At 38.6% G+C, this 17,580-nt stretch overlaps 1 protein-coding gene across 1 annotated transcript in view; it reads left to right on the forward strand.

Moving 5' to 3' along the window:
• The window catches only part of LOC149191632 (tyrosine-protein phosphatase RLPH2-like), a 234,696-nt gene extending 222,292 nt beyond the window's left edge, over positions 1–12,404 (forward strand). The window contains exon 4 of the mRNA XM_089404380.1: positions 11,919–12,404. Coding sequence (XP_089260506.1) covers positions 11,919–12,086 — 168 coding nt within the window. The 3' untranslated portion in view covers positions 12,087–12,404. The remainder of the gene's footprint in view (positions 1–11,918) is intronic.
• The last annotated feature ends 5,176 nt before the right edge of the window (positions 12,405–17,580 follow it).

Raw genomic sequence — 17,580 nt, forward strand, 5'->3', positions numbered from 1 at the left:
CATCGTGAGTCATCCCGCCGAAACTTGCTTTGCTGGCTTCTTTATTTTAGAACAGAAGTGGGTCAGTCACAAAGACATCATTCCCCGACTGACATAATCAGTGACCTCACAAATCTTGATCCCAGATCAAGAGGTTGGACCATGCCATCCTAGATAGAGAGTAAGGCAATCTCTGATGCGTCCATCAGTCTTTGCTAATAGTCTCTAGCTTTTCCACACCTCATTGGCCAAATGAGAGGTACTTCCCATGAGCCCTGAACTCAATGGGTAGGATGCATACGGGGCACAGATTAAATGAGTGGCGAACCAGCTCAATAATCACAAGGGTGGGGTAGAAGCATTATGAGTGCTTATAGCTTCGAGAAGCTATCCCCAAAGCCCCCAGAGCTCCCAGAGCTCATCGTCCAACAGGACCCACATCATAGGGTCTTTCCACGACACCAAGACTCTCACGGAAGGTTAGGAACTTGACCTTCCCCAGGGGCTTAGTGAGAATATCCGCGACCTGCTCATCAGTTCCTATATGATCGAGCCTTACGGCGCCTCGCTGTACCATATCCCGGATAAAGTGGTACCTGATATCAATATGCTTGGATCGGTCGTGGAACACAGGATTCTCAGTCATACGAATCCCACTCTGATTATCACAGAGTATTACAGTGGTATCTAGCACATGTTGGAACAGCTCACTAAAGAGCTTCCTCAACCAAACTGCTTCACAACAGGCCATACTAGCAGCAATGTATTCGGCCTTCGCGGTGCTCAAAGCCACCGACTTCTGCTTCCTGCTCATCCATGAGATCGAAGCAGAACCAAGATTGAAACAACATCCAGATGTGCTCTTACGATCCACCACACTGCCAGCCCAATCGGCATCAGTATATCCCGGAGTATCACACTCCCGGCAGTGTATCTCAGCCCATGGTTTATCGTGCCCTGAAGATATCTCAAAAGATTCTTGGCACCAACCCAGTGAAAATGATGAGGCTCAACCATCTGTTGGCTCAAAGTATTCACTGCAAAACATATGTCCGGACGGGTGTTCACTAAGAACATCAAAGCTCCTATGAGTTGACGATACTCAGTAGGATTGGCCAAGATAGGCCCTGCAGCGCTGCCACTCAACTTCTTAAAGTTGAGTTCCATTGGTGTCGACACGGACTTACAGTCCACCATCCCAAATCTTTCCAGAAGCTTTACAATATACTTTCCTTGAGAAAGGAAAAATCTCTCCAGGTCTCTGCCAGACCTCTAGGCCTAGGAAATAGAGCATCAGTCCTAGGTCTTTCATCTCGAACTCAGCAGCAAGCTCCCTCTTACATTGATGAATGAGAGGGTCACCACCTGTCAGGAAGAGGTCGTCCACATACAACACTAGAATGAGAGGCTTTCCTTCCACAACCTTAAAGTAAAGGTTTGGATCAGCATTGCTTCGAGTGAAGCCCAGCTTCATCAAGTAACTATCCATCCTCTCATACCAAGCTCTGGGTGCTTGCTTTAACCCATAGAGGGCTTTCTTCAACCTGCAGACATAAGTGTCTCGATCTTGAACTTCAAATCCCAGAGGTTTTTCTACATACACCTCTTCCTTTATTGCACCATGCAGAAAAGCGGTCTTGACATCCATCTGATGAAGACTCCATCCTTGCGTAGCAGCAAGGGTTATGATGGATCAGATGGTGGTATATCGAGCCACAGGTGCAAATATATCGTCATAGTCAATTCTCAATCATCATGGATCTGCACCTCAATGACTGTAATGTTGCTCTCATTATACAGCGTCACATTGCTACCCTAAATCAACAAGAATGACAGATCTGGTCTTTTCATTGTAATATACTCCTAGTGGAGATTCATATCTTCTTTGCTGTCTATGCATCATCACGCTGCATGCTACCCATGCTGCCTTTGCATCATCACGTTGCAACACTACAACACAGTCAGATCTGCACTAATTGAGGCTTACGATCACCCAATCAAGCCTCCAAATTTGCTCCCACAGGTTGCCCAACCATCTGATCCAAAACTGATCAAATTCCTTGACCCAACACAAGGCATAAATTGTTGTTCCAATCTGTTTTCGCTGCTGCTCCTAATTGTGACTGGTTAGGGCATCCATATGCTGCAACAGCCCTTAACCAAGTCACCAAACAACCTTCAAAAACTACGTGCTACCCTTGTATAAGTCCTCTGCATCCACGCTGTTGATTAGGGCTCAATCTAGCCCCAAAACAGTCCCACGCAATGCCTTTTCAGTGGGGTAAGGGCCTGCGGCCTACCACAGGTGGCTTCCTGTACCCACGGCCTGCTGAAACAGAGTTTCCAGCCCGCACATAATATTCAAATCAACCCAGAATTTTGTCTCCTTTATTGAGGCCTTTCTGCTGGTTAATTTTCACTCCAAAACAGTCATAGGAGTGACCTAAACGTCCCCTCTTCCTTCACTGGAAATGCCCTTACCTGCACCCAATAAAACAGAGATTTAGGGCCCAATATACTGCAGATTTAGGGCTCCTATTCTTAGCGTGTAAGGGCCTCTTGGGACAGCGTATGAGGGCTCTTTAGAACTGCGGATTCTCCTCTAGATCTCTCTGTCCACAAAACCCAAACACGTGGAGAGAGTGCAGTGGTAGTCTCCCTCTTAATGCCAGCTTCTCTGCAGAAGTCTTTGAACTCATTTGACTCATATTCAGTGCCATTGTCAGTCCTCAAAATCTTGATCTTCTTTCCAGTCATATTTTCCACCAAGGCTTTGAAGGTACGGAACCACATGAAAGCCTCATCCTTCTTTTTCAAGAAGTATATCCAGGTTTTGCGAGAGAAGTCATCAGTAAATGTCATATAGTAAGAACATCCCCCCAGGGATGTTACAGGCAACATACCAGAAAGATCAGAATGGACCAGTTGCAATATCTCAGATGTCTTTGTGACACTTGAGGGGAAAGGTCCCCTTGTATGTTTTACTTCAGCCCTTACATACACCTTTATGATTATTTCCAAAATCAGGCAGCCCTTCATGTTCATGATCTTATAATGCTGCCTATGCATCATCATCATGCTGTCCTATATATCATTGTCACATCACAGCCATATAAATCACTGTCATACAAGAATCACTTCCATACATCAAGAAACATTGTCCAAATATCACTAAAGTCGCTGCCCAAACATTATTGTCATAGGAACAAATATCTCTTCCATATATCATCTCCATTTGTCAAGAGAACAATATCACTGCTATGCATAACTGTTATAAGAGTAAGTGACACTACAATGAGTGCAGAAGATCACTGTCAAAAACTCTGTCATATTGTCATATTTCACTGTCATACGTACAGAAGATGGGGTCTGATAATAAGCCCACTTGACTACCCTTAAGCTCTTCCATATATCCATTTTTAAGACTCCAAATCATCTACCTTCTAACAGCCCTTGTTGTCCTTCTCAAGGGACTATACTTGGAGCTTTACCAAGCATCTTCTTACAGCCCATTATACCAGAATTGCAAACTGTCTAATCTGGACCATAGTATCTGGCAAATTCATCATTATAAAAGACAAGTACATACCTGTGATAGACGTCATATTTCTGTCCACAACTACATTTTGACCAATGCACAGGACCCTGAAATTTCGGCCCTGGTTAGGGCTTTCTGTGGCTTCTACGACAGCCCACTATACAGCTTTCAAACCTCTTTAATTCCTACGTTGATGGTCAAGGGTACTGTGGCCTTCTTCCTGCTCCTTGCTGGGCCTCTCGACCCTCTCAAAACAGACTTTTGTCCCATTGTAAAACTCAAAATCACTCAACGGCCTGTGCATAGAGAATAACCCTTGCATTTATGCTCAGAACTCCTCTTTACAAGCTCAGCTAGCCTCCTTCCTTACTTGGCCAATCAGATCATAAACAAAAGACACAGAAATACTCCTCTTCGCACTTTGGCCAGAGCCTTAAGCCTGCAGATACCTCTTCATCACTACGACTTGACTCTTCATGACTGCAGCCTCATGTCCTTATGAATGCGGCTTCCTTTACTGCCTAAGCATATCCTCTACAGCTGCGCTGTATATCTTTCCGTTACAACGTATATCATTGATAGCGTATATAATCCTCTATGTACAGCGACACAAAGGCATCCATTGACTTCGATTAGGGCATGATTATTTCGATGATGATTGCTATAGATAGAGTTTGTCTTCACCTCAGCTCCGATTCCATGTAAAGTTTTGTAAATGTTCTATGCTAAGAGCAATTTCACTTTTCTCACAGCAATCATACAAGTAGTTAAGCAAAATGCAGATAGAACATATAAGCAGATCTTACAAAAGACAAATCAGAAACAAGAAAAATGTGTGTGTTCGTTTCGGCGGTCAACAGGATGCTTCAACTAGCAAAGTCTCCTTTGGTCAACCAGCCCAGATGTGTCACAAGATCCCTCCAACTAGTAGATGAGTCAACCCAAGTCAATTCTACAAAAAGTCAACGCTGTCCTGAAAAGTCAACGCAGGGGCAGCAAGCTAAAAATCAACGCAGCAGCAAAACGGTCAACCCTTTGACCTCGATTTTTGTGCCAGATAGTACGGCCTTCAAAAATCGAACTTTCGACCAATTTTCAGCTTGATTGGACCAAGCGTTGACCAAAGTCAACGCTGGTCAAACTTTCTGCGAAACCCTAGCAGCAGCAGAAAATCCGTACGGTCTGTCCTCTTCGTCCTTCCCACGTGTGGCTGAAATTCGTCCTCCAGGTAGCGTACTCTCTAAGATGAGAGAGGAAGATGTGAGTTGAGTTGTGATAAAATTCTCTCCAACTTTTCCTGTATATATATCCATCAATGAGGGTGTGTGACACATCTGTTGGGCATGTGAGCCTACATTACAAAACTGGCTGACCTTGCACATATAATTTATTAAGAATAATAAATTCACAATATAAGCTCTGCTCATCGGATTAAGACTATTTTTATATGGATTTTACACCTCTCAGAAAGAGGAATCCAACAAAAATATTAGCCTCTTAATCTGAGCATCAGAACATGGAGTTTGGACCTAGTTGTCCAAATTTAACACTGACTAGCCGCCACAACTTGTGTCTCTTGTCTTGGCTTGTTTTCTGTCGATCGTTTAATGTTCTATCTACACTTTACTTTATGTACATGTGATTGCTAATCTGTGGATAAATAAGAAGAAAGATAAGTAAATTGTTATAAGGATAGAACATACCATAACTTAACACCTATTTGTGGTAGTTGACAGGTTCAACAAGATGTGTGTTCTAATGCCCTGTAAGAAGACCATCAATGGAAAAGAAGCAACAAAATTGTTCTTTGGATAGGTCTAGGTACACTTTGGGATACCAAGGAGCATCATTTCAGACAGGGACACAAGATTTCTCAATGCATTCTAGAATATATTGTGAGAGAAGATGACACAATGTTAAGGAGATCTACAACATTCCATCCACAGACAGATGGGCAGATAGAGGTAGTCAACATGACTTTGGTGCAACTTCAGAGGGGATACAACCGAAAGCATTTGAGGACCTAGGATGAAAATCTGGTGTATATACAACAGAGCAGTCCACACTTCTACAAGAAAGTCTTGATTTGAAACTTGTTTTGGATATTTGTCGCCTTCACAATTGGACATTGCATATGGGCAACAAGGAGGACTGAGGGAAGATCTTACAGGGGATGCCTTGAGGGTTGAAAAATTTATAGAGAAGATCAGACAAATCCATATAGAGGTATAAGAAACACTGCAAAGGTCATAAGATAAATATAAACTCAGGGATGATCAACATAGAACAGAGAAATCTTTTAAGTTGGTAGACAAAGTATGGCTATAGTTGAACAAGGAGACGCTATAGGGGCCTGGTAAGAAAATCAAGGTTCTGAGGTATGGTCCCTTGGAGATACTCAGTTTACCACCATATATGTGCATTTACTCACTTGTGAATGTAGAGAATTTGAAACTCTATGAGTCTTCCATGCTAGAACAGGAAGAGGAATAGGTCCTACATTTTGTGGAGGATTTGGCACCAGATGCTCAGGCAGAGTTGATAGAAGATACAGTTTTGTAGAAGACGTCCAGAACTACAAGACAAGGGCAACATAACTTTTGGCAGATTGGGTTGAAAGGACAACTTCCAAGCAAAGCTAAATGGTACACGAAAGAGAAGGTGGAGGAAAAATTTCCTTACCTCATTCAGTAAAAGATTTTGGGGACCAAAAGACTCCCAAAATGGAGAGGTGTGATCTGGATTGGATCATTATATTGTTTGTCATCCATCTTGATGCTTTTAGAGTGGAAAAAGTGGAGGAATTAACTTTCAGGACCATTTTTATCGGCGAGTCCTAGTTTGGCAAACTAGGGTCTGAAATCGTCCGAGAGTGTTTTGATGCATCAAACGATATTTTTTTGGAGGTAAAACTTTGCCGCTTTAGCGCAACACTTTTTTTTCCTTATTTGACACACAAATACCTTTTCAATGGGACAAGAATCGCGTCAATCAGAATTTGTATGTGAAAGTTATTTCACTCAGAAGTTGACTTTCCTATTTTCACCATCATAATTTGAGAGAATGCCATGTCGGCCCCCATTATTCATGAAAAATGGGCTAGCCACATGATTATGATGTAGAAGACTCTAGAAGAGCTTGTATTGTAACTTTGTTTAGGAGTTGAGGTAGTTAAACTTAACCACTAGTAGGCTATCGGGCTGTGTTATAACCAAGCCACTAGGAGGGAAAGGGGTTCCATTCTTTCGAATGAATTTGTTCCATAGCTGAGAAAAATAGCCGAGAGGGATAGGAGATAGAGCACACAGAGAAGATTTGTGCATTATAGTAGCTGCTGGCCATAGACCATACTTCTTTGTACTCATAGACATTTTCTATTCAAAGAAAGAGAGCAGAGTGGCCTCACTTTCTGGCTAGGTTTTTCTTCTGAAAGGGTTTTCGAGGTCATATCTTGTGTCAAATGTGTATGAGCTTTTGTTTTCACTATTCTCTATTTTCTGCATAATTTTAATTCGCATGCATATGCTATTAACAGTAATCTACAAATCTATAAATTTGAAGAGAAATAAAACTGTAATAGTATAGATCTTGGATTCTTATAGTATATTTAATCAAATCTATTGTGACAAGTTGTCCAGCGTGTTGTCGCGCAGAGTGTCTAGGCACTGCGACAACGCTCAGATCGGGGGCTGTCACCCTGATCCCCAATCTCTCCAATTAATCCGTCTCCCTGGGCTAAGGGGGGTAGACCCTATCGGATAAAGGAAGACCAACTGGGAACCAACTGGGTTGGGAGACAACAAGGAAAACAAGCACCTGGAGATTTTAATGATGGACGACTTGATGGATTTAAATGATTAAGTCAGATAGAGTAAATGCCAAAACAAGACACGACCACAAGATAGAAATAATTTCAGACCAGTGCCTTCGATATTTAAATCAACCATCAATAAAGCAAGCTATCTAGATTGATTTTCAATATGTGATGAAAAAGTGACGATAATCCACATAAATGCCCAACACTGTCACATGCAAAAGATTCTAGATTCAAAGCAATTATCGTTAATGACCAAGATCTAGGATTAGTAAATTTTTTCCAACAGTCAATATAGCTTTAAAACATTTATCGTAATTTGACCATAGGAAAATCATGCATTTAATGACGAAAGGAACTTTAAGTTTAAATTTTAATTATTCCTTAGGAAATAATGCTTAATGGTAGCTGAAAATTTTAAAATCTTTTAAGGCGATGAAAAAATAAAAAAGGGCTAAAAGTAAATTTTTTAATGGGCCATAGGCCACATTTAAAATTTTTGAACATTAAAGTGCAAATCCCTTTTGCTTAGTTTTTAATCACCAATTTTTTTTATGATTTTTTTTTAAATTAAAAAAAAAAAAGGAAAATCTAGACAAAACCTAAAAAAAGGAAAAATCGAAATCAAAACCCCTTTTTATGCTTTTTAGGATGTTTAATATTTTTTATTTTTTAGGATTTTTCATTTTTTAATTTTATAAAAGTCACAAAGTTAAATTTTTTAATGTAAATGAATCAAAACTGTTTTTCTTTAACAAATTTAAAAGTTTTATGTTTTTAGGATTTTTTTTTTAAATACTATTAAAATCATGAAACAAAATAAAATAAATCTAACTCTACCCTAACTATCCCACACTAACATATATACATGAACTAAAACAATCTAATAAAAAAAAAGAAAAAAACTAATCATATCACTGAAGAGAAAAAAAGAATCGAAATGCTTTGAATTTTTTTTGTTGTTGTTTGTGTTTGCAGGTGCGTGTGAGGGGCTGAAGCTTGCTCAACGGACACGATAGATGAGCGAAGGGAGTAGAAGACACAGGTGGAACTGCGTGGATTGATACGGATTTGATGAAGCTAGCTGCGTAGGTTTCGAATTTGCTGGCAGCGGAATGGAGGGACAACATGCTGAGGGAAGAGGACTGCGGGTGTGGAGAGGTAGCTGCACGCAGGGAGTTGGCACTCAGATAGAGGCTGCGTGGAGGAGAGGAAGATGCTTGGACGCATAGGGGAGGAGGCAACATAAAAAAAATTTGATTTTCCTTGCAGATTACAACGTGGGAAGGAAAATGCATGTATGAAGGCGGATTTGCTTGTGGTTTTGTAGGTATGGAAGGGAGGGGTTGACGGCGGCAGCATAAAGGAGACCAAGGGCTCGATGAAACCGAGAGAGGGAGCCAAGGAGCTGAGGTGAAATGTGGATATATATAAAAAAAAGAGTGTAGATTTGGAGCAGCGGATGAGGACTGCGTTCGGATGAAGTTTTTCCAGGTCCAGAGGTGACAGCGAGGAGCAGAGGTGCAATTTTGAATGGCTACATGGAGATGAATGCAGGTTTTGAAGGAGCTGAAAGAAGCAGTGTGCAGTATGGCTGAGGGTAGAGGTTTGAGCTGTGTAGGGAGCTTGAGAATGGAGAGTCTGTTGCATGCCCAGGACAGCGGGCACCTTTAAATTTTTTTTCGAAATTCACGTGCAAAAATGAAATCCTAGGCAACAGCAGACAAATGGCTTGAAAAAAAACCTCAAATTTCCTCAAAAACCCCTGCGAAAGTTGATCTTGAGGCTAGATCTTACCCTCCAGGGCCTAGATCTAGCTTCAAACAAAAAAAAATTCCTCAGACCTACAACCTGCAATAGCAAAACAAAACACCGAGACACATGCAATGATGAAACTAAAAACCCAAAACCAGCTAAATAATTACAGTGTTCACAAGTTAAAGGCTCTAAGCAGCCAAATTTGTCATTATGCCATACATATATTTTTAAAATTTTAAATTTAAGATGAGGTGCTTCAGAAAACCCTTCATGCATCCACAACAGAAAATCTAATGATAAGAGCGGGATCAAAACCAACTGGGCTCTTCGGAAAATGCAATCCGGGAGTTGGCTGGTTCAGTCAAGAACTTCCCCGAATGCTCGGTAAACTCAAAATCAAGAATTTCCTGCATAGCTTAATTCAACCATTAACAAAGAGGGAGAAAATGTTACTAAAATCTAGATCTAATGGAGATACTTGCCATCATATTCAGAAATTTAACGATCATTCAAACCCTAGGGACTAAACAAAATACCTGTGTTTAAAATCACTCTTCATCAAGCTATCATCAATGGCTGAAATTAAATTTATGCACAGAAAGAAAACATCTTACAGCATTTCTAGAAGAATAACACCAGCAAGATTTCAACCGCAAAGTCTTTCTTTATTGCACATGAAAAATGACTACAAGACAACTTTCTTTAGCACACGACTCTAAAATCGAATCATCTCAAATGACCCCTGACACCCTATTTAAAGAAAAATTTCCCAACAGCTAGTTCGAGTGATCGATGTCAAAGTGATCTCGACTGTCAATGAGGATCAAAATCTCTTTTAATCACATCCGTCGAAAATTTTAAATGTTGAGGAAATTTCACATTTTAATATAAAAATTTAAAATTTTGCATTTATTTCCTCAAAACTTTGACTTATTATTATTTTATTATTTTATTTCATTTTATTTTATTTATTTATTTTTATTTTATTTTTTATTATTTTTTATTATTTTTATATTTAAAGGGACCCTCGAACTTAGCTTTTGGAAAAATTACCTAGGACATAGGGCTTATGAGGAGATAAAACATTTTCTAACCCTCAAGACACTTTACATCATGATTTTTACATTTTAACATCTCAAGGGGGAAAAACCCATTTGACATAGACCCTCATAGACCACCCAGTTCTGCGACACAAATATAATTTAGCAGATCAAGTGATTTGTAATAACCTAACCAAATAGTTAGGATTATTCCCAAATCACTTTTACATAGACTCAACCTAGCACACTAGGACTCCCCTAAGATTGTAATGAAAAAATCCATTCCGGCTTTGGGGTTAAGCTGAAGGAAAACTCTGCCGATCATAGATCGGTGAGACAAAAAACCTTCCAGAATGTAGATCATCACTAGAAAATTAAGTTTACCTAGGCAATTACATGCATGACATAGATATGCTAAGATTATTTACAATTTACACGTGCAAATTGGGTTTACAACATAACATGATCGGGTTGATGATGATAGTCGAATGGCACGAACATGTTGATCAGGGGCTATCCCTTTTGCGAAAAAAGGGGGTGTACTGCTATTGGTAGTTGACATGTAGTGGTCAACACAGCGGAATATCCACAACAATTTACGGATCAGGGAATGGGAGTAGAAACAAGCATTAGGGGTAGAGAAGCACTTTGACAACATGGAGGGTGGTGCAGCAGCCTCAACACCACCACTTGAGTTGTTAGAGGAGCAATAATAGTAGCAGACACATGGGGCAAGGGAGGAGTAACAAGCATTGGCGGTGTAGGATCATTTTGAGAAAATGGAGGGTGGTGTGGCAGTCTGGCAGACTCATGATCACCTTATACATAGATTGATACGTTGAGACCCACGAGATGCCGTTAGTCAGAGGATGTAGAACCTTATAGTGGAAAACAAGTCATTATTTTTTCCTATAAAAGGGGGAAAGGGAATTGATAGCTAGCTGCTAGATTTGTCATTGTAGATGACTCGTGATATATATATATATATATATATATATATAATGCCATTTTGTATTGGTTCCTTTCGAGTGTTTGATTGGACAGTTATCAGGATTCAGGTTTCAGTATTGACTTTGAAGTATTATTTTTTATTTAGTGTCCACTACATTATATATGTGATGTTTTTTTCCATATTTATGTGCTAGTGTGTTTATTTGGTGTTGTTGGTTTGTCTTAAAATTGAAAAAAATAGAATTTTTTTTGTTTGTAGTTTTCAAGTTCTGCCATAGTTTGCCAATTTTTGCTGATCTGCGGGAATCATGCTGTGCATGCCCCTTTTGTGCTACAGCAGCCTCATGCCATACAGGCTCATAAAGGCATAGACATTACCTTTCATTATCTTATATAAACACAATTGGATACACAAACATAGTAGTTTAGTTTTGTATGCAAACTCCTCTTTGAAAATAAATCAGATCAGTTCAAAACAGTGTCTGAAATTTTGGTTCATAAATTAATTGAGCGTGCATCTCCTATATTTGTCTTGCATGACATCTATAATTCAATGCCACGTCTTTTCAGTGACATTTCAAGATGCATGGGTAGCTTGATTTTATGTCAAAATAATGTGCTTTACTGATGTGCAGGAAGATACTGTATTTTCTCTTTTTCAAGTACATAGAAATCCTAGATAGAGAACAGAAGACTTCACCCTCCAATTTCCCTTGGACACAAGCATTATAAACTGAACAGTTCACAGTTTTTACAGACTACAGATAACCTTTATTTTGAAGACTCACATTTTAGTTATCTTTTTTTTTTGGAATCTTACAATTATCTATCATTGCAGGAGTTACTAGAGAAGAGAATAATACTTGTTAGTGGCCACCATGGAACTCTTCATGTGGATAAACATAGACTCATAATCGATGAAGGTGGAGGACTAGAGCATTTACCGATTGCTGCATTGGTGTTTCCTTCAAGGAGAATTGTACGTGATACAGATTCCCATATTTAAGATGGGCTGGTGATTACAAGTATGCCATACACTTGGTTGTTAGCACCGTGTGCAGAGGCTCCTATTTAAATTAATATATTATATATGGTTATACAGAAATAATATACAGTATCTCTTCCATATCTTAATCCTCGGAAATGAAAAGGCATGCAAGTCTTTCTGCTTACAAGTTACGATTGATTCATGTTTTAAATATTCTGTGGCAATTGTTGTTAAGCCTTATTAGTCTTTATTTATTTTGTTCTTTATGGACCATTTATTTAACATCAAGGGTAGAATAAAACCTAATGCATCTTTCATCAAATTTCTTGATATTCAGTCTCTGTAATGGCCGTTGTATCTCGTAGTTCATTTGGAAAGGTTCGTAGATGCTGCTATTTATATTTTAATCTTGCTTCTTGTCCATGTTGGTGGTCTTACACAGTGTGTGAATACTTACAACTTATATTGCCTTTTTTGTTCATGTACATTATGAAGTGAGATAAATTTAGGAAGAGATTATGTAAGTGTCTGCCTCTAAATGTGCAACATCAACTTTAATTTTAGAAGATTGAGATATTGATTAAAAAGCGGAATTTTTTTTATATCGAGGAAAGGGTCGATTGTAAAGGGACGGACACAGGGAGTCCAAATTATTTACTCTACAAATCAACTAGCAGGACCAACAGTCAGTCTTAACTCTGTTGATGGTTTGAAAAGAACTGGTCTATTATAAGTCTGACCGATTGAATTCATATTTTAGCGTTGGTACTAATATAAAGAAGAAAATACAACAATTGCCTTGACAATCACACAAAGTGCCTCGAGTAAGAATAACTCATTAATGCTTGCTTTTTTTCACAGAAACGGTTATAGGTTTTGTATTAACAAAATAGTGGCTGCTACTACTCAACAAGGATGGTCAATCTACATAACTAAATGAAAGATAGATGGCATAATAAGAAAGTCGGTCGGGGAATTGCAAACCGGCACAAAATTTTAACTCTCTTTTCTTTTACACAATGAACTATATTCATGTTCACTAGTAAAATGTGTAATGAAAGCTCCAGCGAAAAGAGAGTATCTACAAGACATTTATTTACTTAGGGTGGCGTGTTCCATTGTTGGTGAAAATGCTTCGGAGTTCTCATTTTGGCTTTCCGAATTCCAGCGTCAAGAGGAGCAACTTGCCCATTTGTTGGCTGGGGTGACAACATGATGTGGAGCTCAGTACTTCCATCGCGCTCCTACTAGTGGGGTAACTCAATCCTCGTCTCCTTTGCCACTTTCACATGTGGGTAATCCAATCCATCTCCTCTTCCCAATGCCGTAATTCAGAATTTTATTCCATGTGGCATGCAAAGGATGAGGGTGTCGATGGTGCTTTATAATCACTCGATTTTACTGTCTTTTGAGCAAATCGAGTAACAAGTCAAACCTTTGTGTTACCCGTCATATTGCATATGAGAGTTAACCCTCTGTGATTTTCATCACATGTTACAGGGAATTGTAGGATGATTGCTTCATGGGGATGGTATTCTGTTGGGTTGCTTGTGTACTTTGGATTGGAGGAGACTTATTTATGCTTGTGGTGGATTATCATTGCTTCGTGCCATTTTCATTGTTTTACATCTTTGGTTGATGGATCAACATATTAGAGGATAGTTGATGATGGTACTTGCTACCTCATTTGAGGATAGTTGGTAAAGGTACTTGCTACATCACTTTACTTATATTGGTATCATGATGTTGTTCTTGATATACTAATCATATTTAGATGTAATTACCGCTTACACATATGTATGATGTGTTCCTAGTAATTGATAGTAACATAATATGATTCTAGTGCATAGACATGTTATGTTGGTTCCTTGATAGTAAGAGACAAGCTCCCTAACACATGATTATATATTGTATGGATTTATGTCACATGGAGGTGGGTTGCTTAGCATATATCTCTCTTCATATGGTTCTAGCATGACTATTAATGCATTAAATGTGTTTTACATAGTGGGAAGGCATCCTTGTGTGAGTGTTGTAGGACATCTTAGTGTATTTCATGCTTGTTACACATTGTTATGACCCATGTTATTTCCCTAGATGGAGCACTCAACTAGTGCACACATGTGGAGGATGATTGCAATGGTTTAATGATTGTTTGACCTCATTCTTGGCTTGCACATAGAGCACCTAGCATGTTGACCTCTTTCTACATGGTTCCAATATCTTTATTGACATATTGAATGTATTTTTTCTATGGTATTTAAGGAGACAACCTAGCCTTGGAGACTACATGTGTGGTTTGAATTGGCTACATTGCACATTTATGGAGATATTCTTGTGGAGTGACCTCTCTTGGAGTAGTTTGAAGAGGCCATTAGACTTTAACTTGGTCTTTTACTCTTTTTGGATTGCATGTTTAAGAGGATACCTTGGGTGATGTGTGGTAGCTTATCAACAAATATCTTTTGACAAAGTGCTTTGATTGTTACTAGATAAACACCATTAGATGTAGAGTAGTTTCAATATTTTTCCATTTTAAAAAATCCTTCATTGCATTTTGATCATAGGAGCCACATAGAGAAGTGCACCATTAATATTTATTTACTTGTTTTTTTGGTTGGTGCACATATGAAAGCTTATCTCATGGTTAACCAACCACCCACTCATCTAGAGGATGCATAACACCTCCTTGTGCTATTTTTGAAAGGTTTTGCATAACCAACTCCATTATTTATTATTGTTGAGTTGTTTCATGATGTTGGTTACATGAGAGCATTATTGTATTTTTTTCTTTGAATAATTTATTGGTTCTAAGAGAAGAATGTGGATCTCAACAATTCATTTCTACTTGGGAAGATTTTGAGAATAATATTTTATTGTTATTTTTGGAGAACTAGTGAATATAGGAAAGCAAATACTTCTTTATCGTTGAGGAGCTAGAGACGATGTTGAATTTGTAACTATGTTTAGTCTTCATATGTACATTTGGTCACTTGATGTAATTGTATTTTTCATTATAAAGCATATTTATAAACGCTCAAGTCAAAAGAAAATTTATTTTGAGTCAAAGTTCCATTGCGACTCTTAAAAGATGTAAATTTGAATTTTTGAAATGAAAATTTCAGCTCCAAAAGTGACAAGTCAGCGTCCCTCCAAATCAAGTCGGCCCTGGCCAAGAGACACATCCATTCACCATTGACAAACTACCATATAAAACTAGATCGAGCTCCATTTGGCAATTTGCATTCTCTCACAGAAGACAATTTTTAGGCAAGTTAGAGAAGGACAAGAAGGATAGAAAGAAGGTTGAGTTCTCTCTCTCTCTCTAGCAACTCACATGTGTAAAGGAATCTCTCTCTGTGTGGTTCACATGCTTCTAGGGCAATTGTTGTAGGGGACCTAAATTTTTGGGTTATTGCGGCAACTGTTGTAGGGCCGAAATTTTGGGGCAACTGACTATTGCAAGAGGGTCAAAATTTTGAAGTGTAGGATCAAGAGCGAAGTGCAATATCAAATTATGTCTTGACTTGGAGGAGAAAACCAGGTTTGACCATAGGTCTAGATGTTTCTCTCATTGAACAATAAGAAATTCTCTATTGAAAAGGTTGTTGGGTTTTTCCCCGTAGTGGGTTTTCTCAGGTTAATTCTTGTCTTCTCTTATGTGTTGTGATCTATGCTATTCTACTGTTCTTTATGGTTGAATTTCTAAAGTATAATTGTTGAATGATATATTGGAATAAGTGAAAAGAAGATCTACCTCAAAAGTAATTATCATAATTTCATATATATTGTGCTAACCCTAATTGCACTAAGAAAATCAACATGGTTTTAGAGCCTTGGTGAAGGAAGAAAGGAACATTAAGATCACTTTGACAAAACCCTAAAAATCATTTTATTCAAGTTCTCCTTGCAGATTGGTTTCGATGGCTACATCTATGAAATATGAAAACAAGCTAGAGGGAGCATCAAACTCCAGTGCTTGGAAAGTTAGAGTAGACATTCTTCTTGCCAAGAACAAGATTTTGGATATTGTTACAGGGAAGGTTATTGAACCAGAAGATGATGCAGGAAAAGTGAAGTTCAAGGAAGGTGACATCAACGCTATGAGCATCATAGTAGACTCAATTAGGGATCATTTGGTTCCCTACATTGCAAAACTTAATACTTCAAAGAAGATGTACAGTGCCCTAATGAATCACTACACTATCAAGAATGTGGCTCAATCAATGAGCTTGAAGAATGAACTCTGAAGTACAATGATGACTAAAAATGACATTGTGGCTTCTTACTTTGTAAGGATTTCTCAAATAAGATATCAGATTCAAGCAATTGGAGAATCCACACCTGATCAAGAGTTAGTCATTACAACACTCAATGGTCTTCCTAGATCATGGGATGTCTTTGTAGCATGTATAAGTAGTTGGAAGGAAGCTCCTACATTTGAACAACTATGGACATCATGTGCTCAAGAAGAAGCAACATTAATGACCAAAGATCGACAAGATGAGGAAGTTCAAGCCCTTGCAACTCGTTTCAAGAACAAGGGAAAGAAGTTTGGATCTCAACACAAAAAGGTAGAAAAAGGATCTTCCTCCTCTAAGAAGAAGAAAGACTTATCAAAGATACAATGTTATGGTTATCAAGCATATGGACATTTCAAGAGAGATTGTCCTAATATGGCTAATAAGAAAAGAAATAGGAAACAACATGCTTCCACAATAGAAGTTGAGGAAGATGAAAAACCAAAGAACACCAAAGGTGGAAAGGATTTCTTCTACTAATCATGCTTTGACAGGTTCCCTTGCAGATGATGATGACATATGGCTAGTACATAGTGGAGCATCAAGGCACATGACAAGAGAACATGGGAATCTTTCAAGCATGACAGAAAAGAAGTCTCAAAGGGTTGAATTGGGAGACAGTGACACCTATGCAATCAAAGGAGTTAAAAAGGCTTCCATAAAGTTGGAATATGGGTTGAATTGGGAGACAATAATACCTATGTAGTCAAATGAGTTGAAAAGGCTTCCATAGAGTTGGAATATGGTAACAACGTGCATCTCAACAATGTCCTTTATATGCCAGGTTTGAAAAAGAATCTTGTCTTTGTTTCTTGTTTAGAAGATAAAGGAGATAAGTTTGCTTTTTTGGGTGGAAAAGTACTTGCTTGGTCAAAGGGCTCTAGTATAGATGATGCTAGAGTTATTGAGATTCATGATGGAAGACTATATAGACTTGTAAGTCAACCAGATCAAGCACTAGTACATGACGAAATAGATCTAGATGAGTTATGGCACCGAAGGTATGGACATCTTCATTTTAAAGCATTGCTCGAATTAAGTGAAATAGTGTCAGGGGATCCTGAACTAGAAATTAAGAATGATTGTGTATGCAAACATTGTGCTCTTGCAAAGAAAATCAAGAAACCATTTCCAAATAGTGACAACAGATCTAAGGAAGCCTTCGACTTGATTCATTTTGATGTATGTGGTTTGATGCTTGTAAATTCGCT

This window comes from Pinus tabuliformis, chromosome 2_2 (genome assembly GCF_031772625.1).
Source record: "Pinus tabuliformis cultivar Carrire ecotype Pingquan chromosome 2_2, CPIR1, whole genome shotgun sequence".
NCBI classification, from domain to species: Eukaryota; Viridiplantae; Streptophyta; class Pinopsida; order Pinales; family Pinaceae; genus Pinus; species Pinus tabuliformis.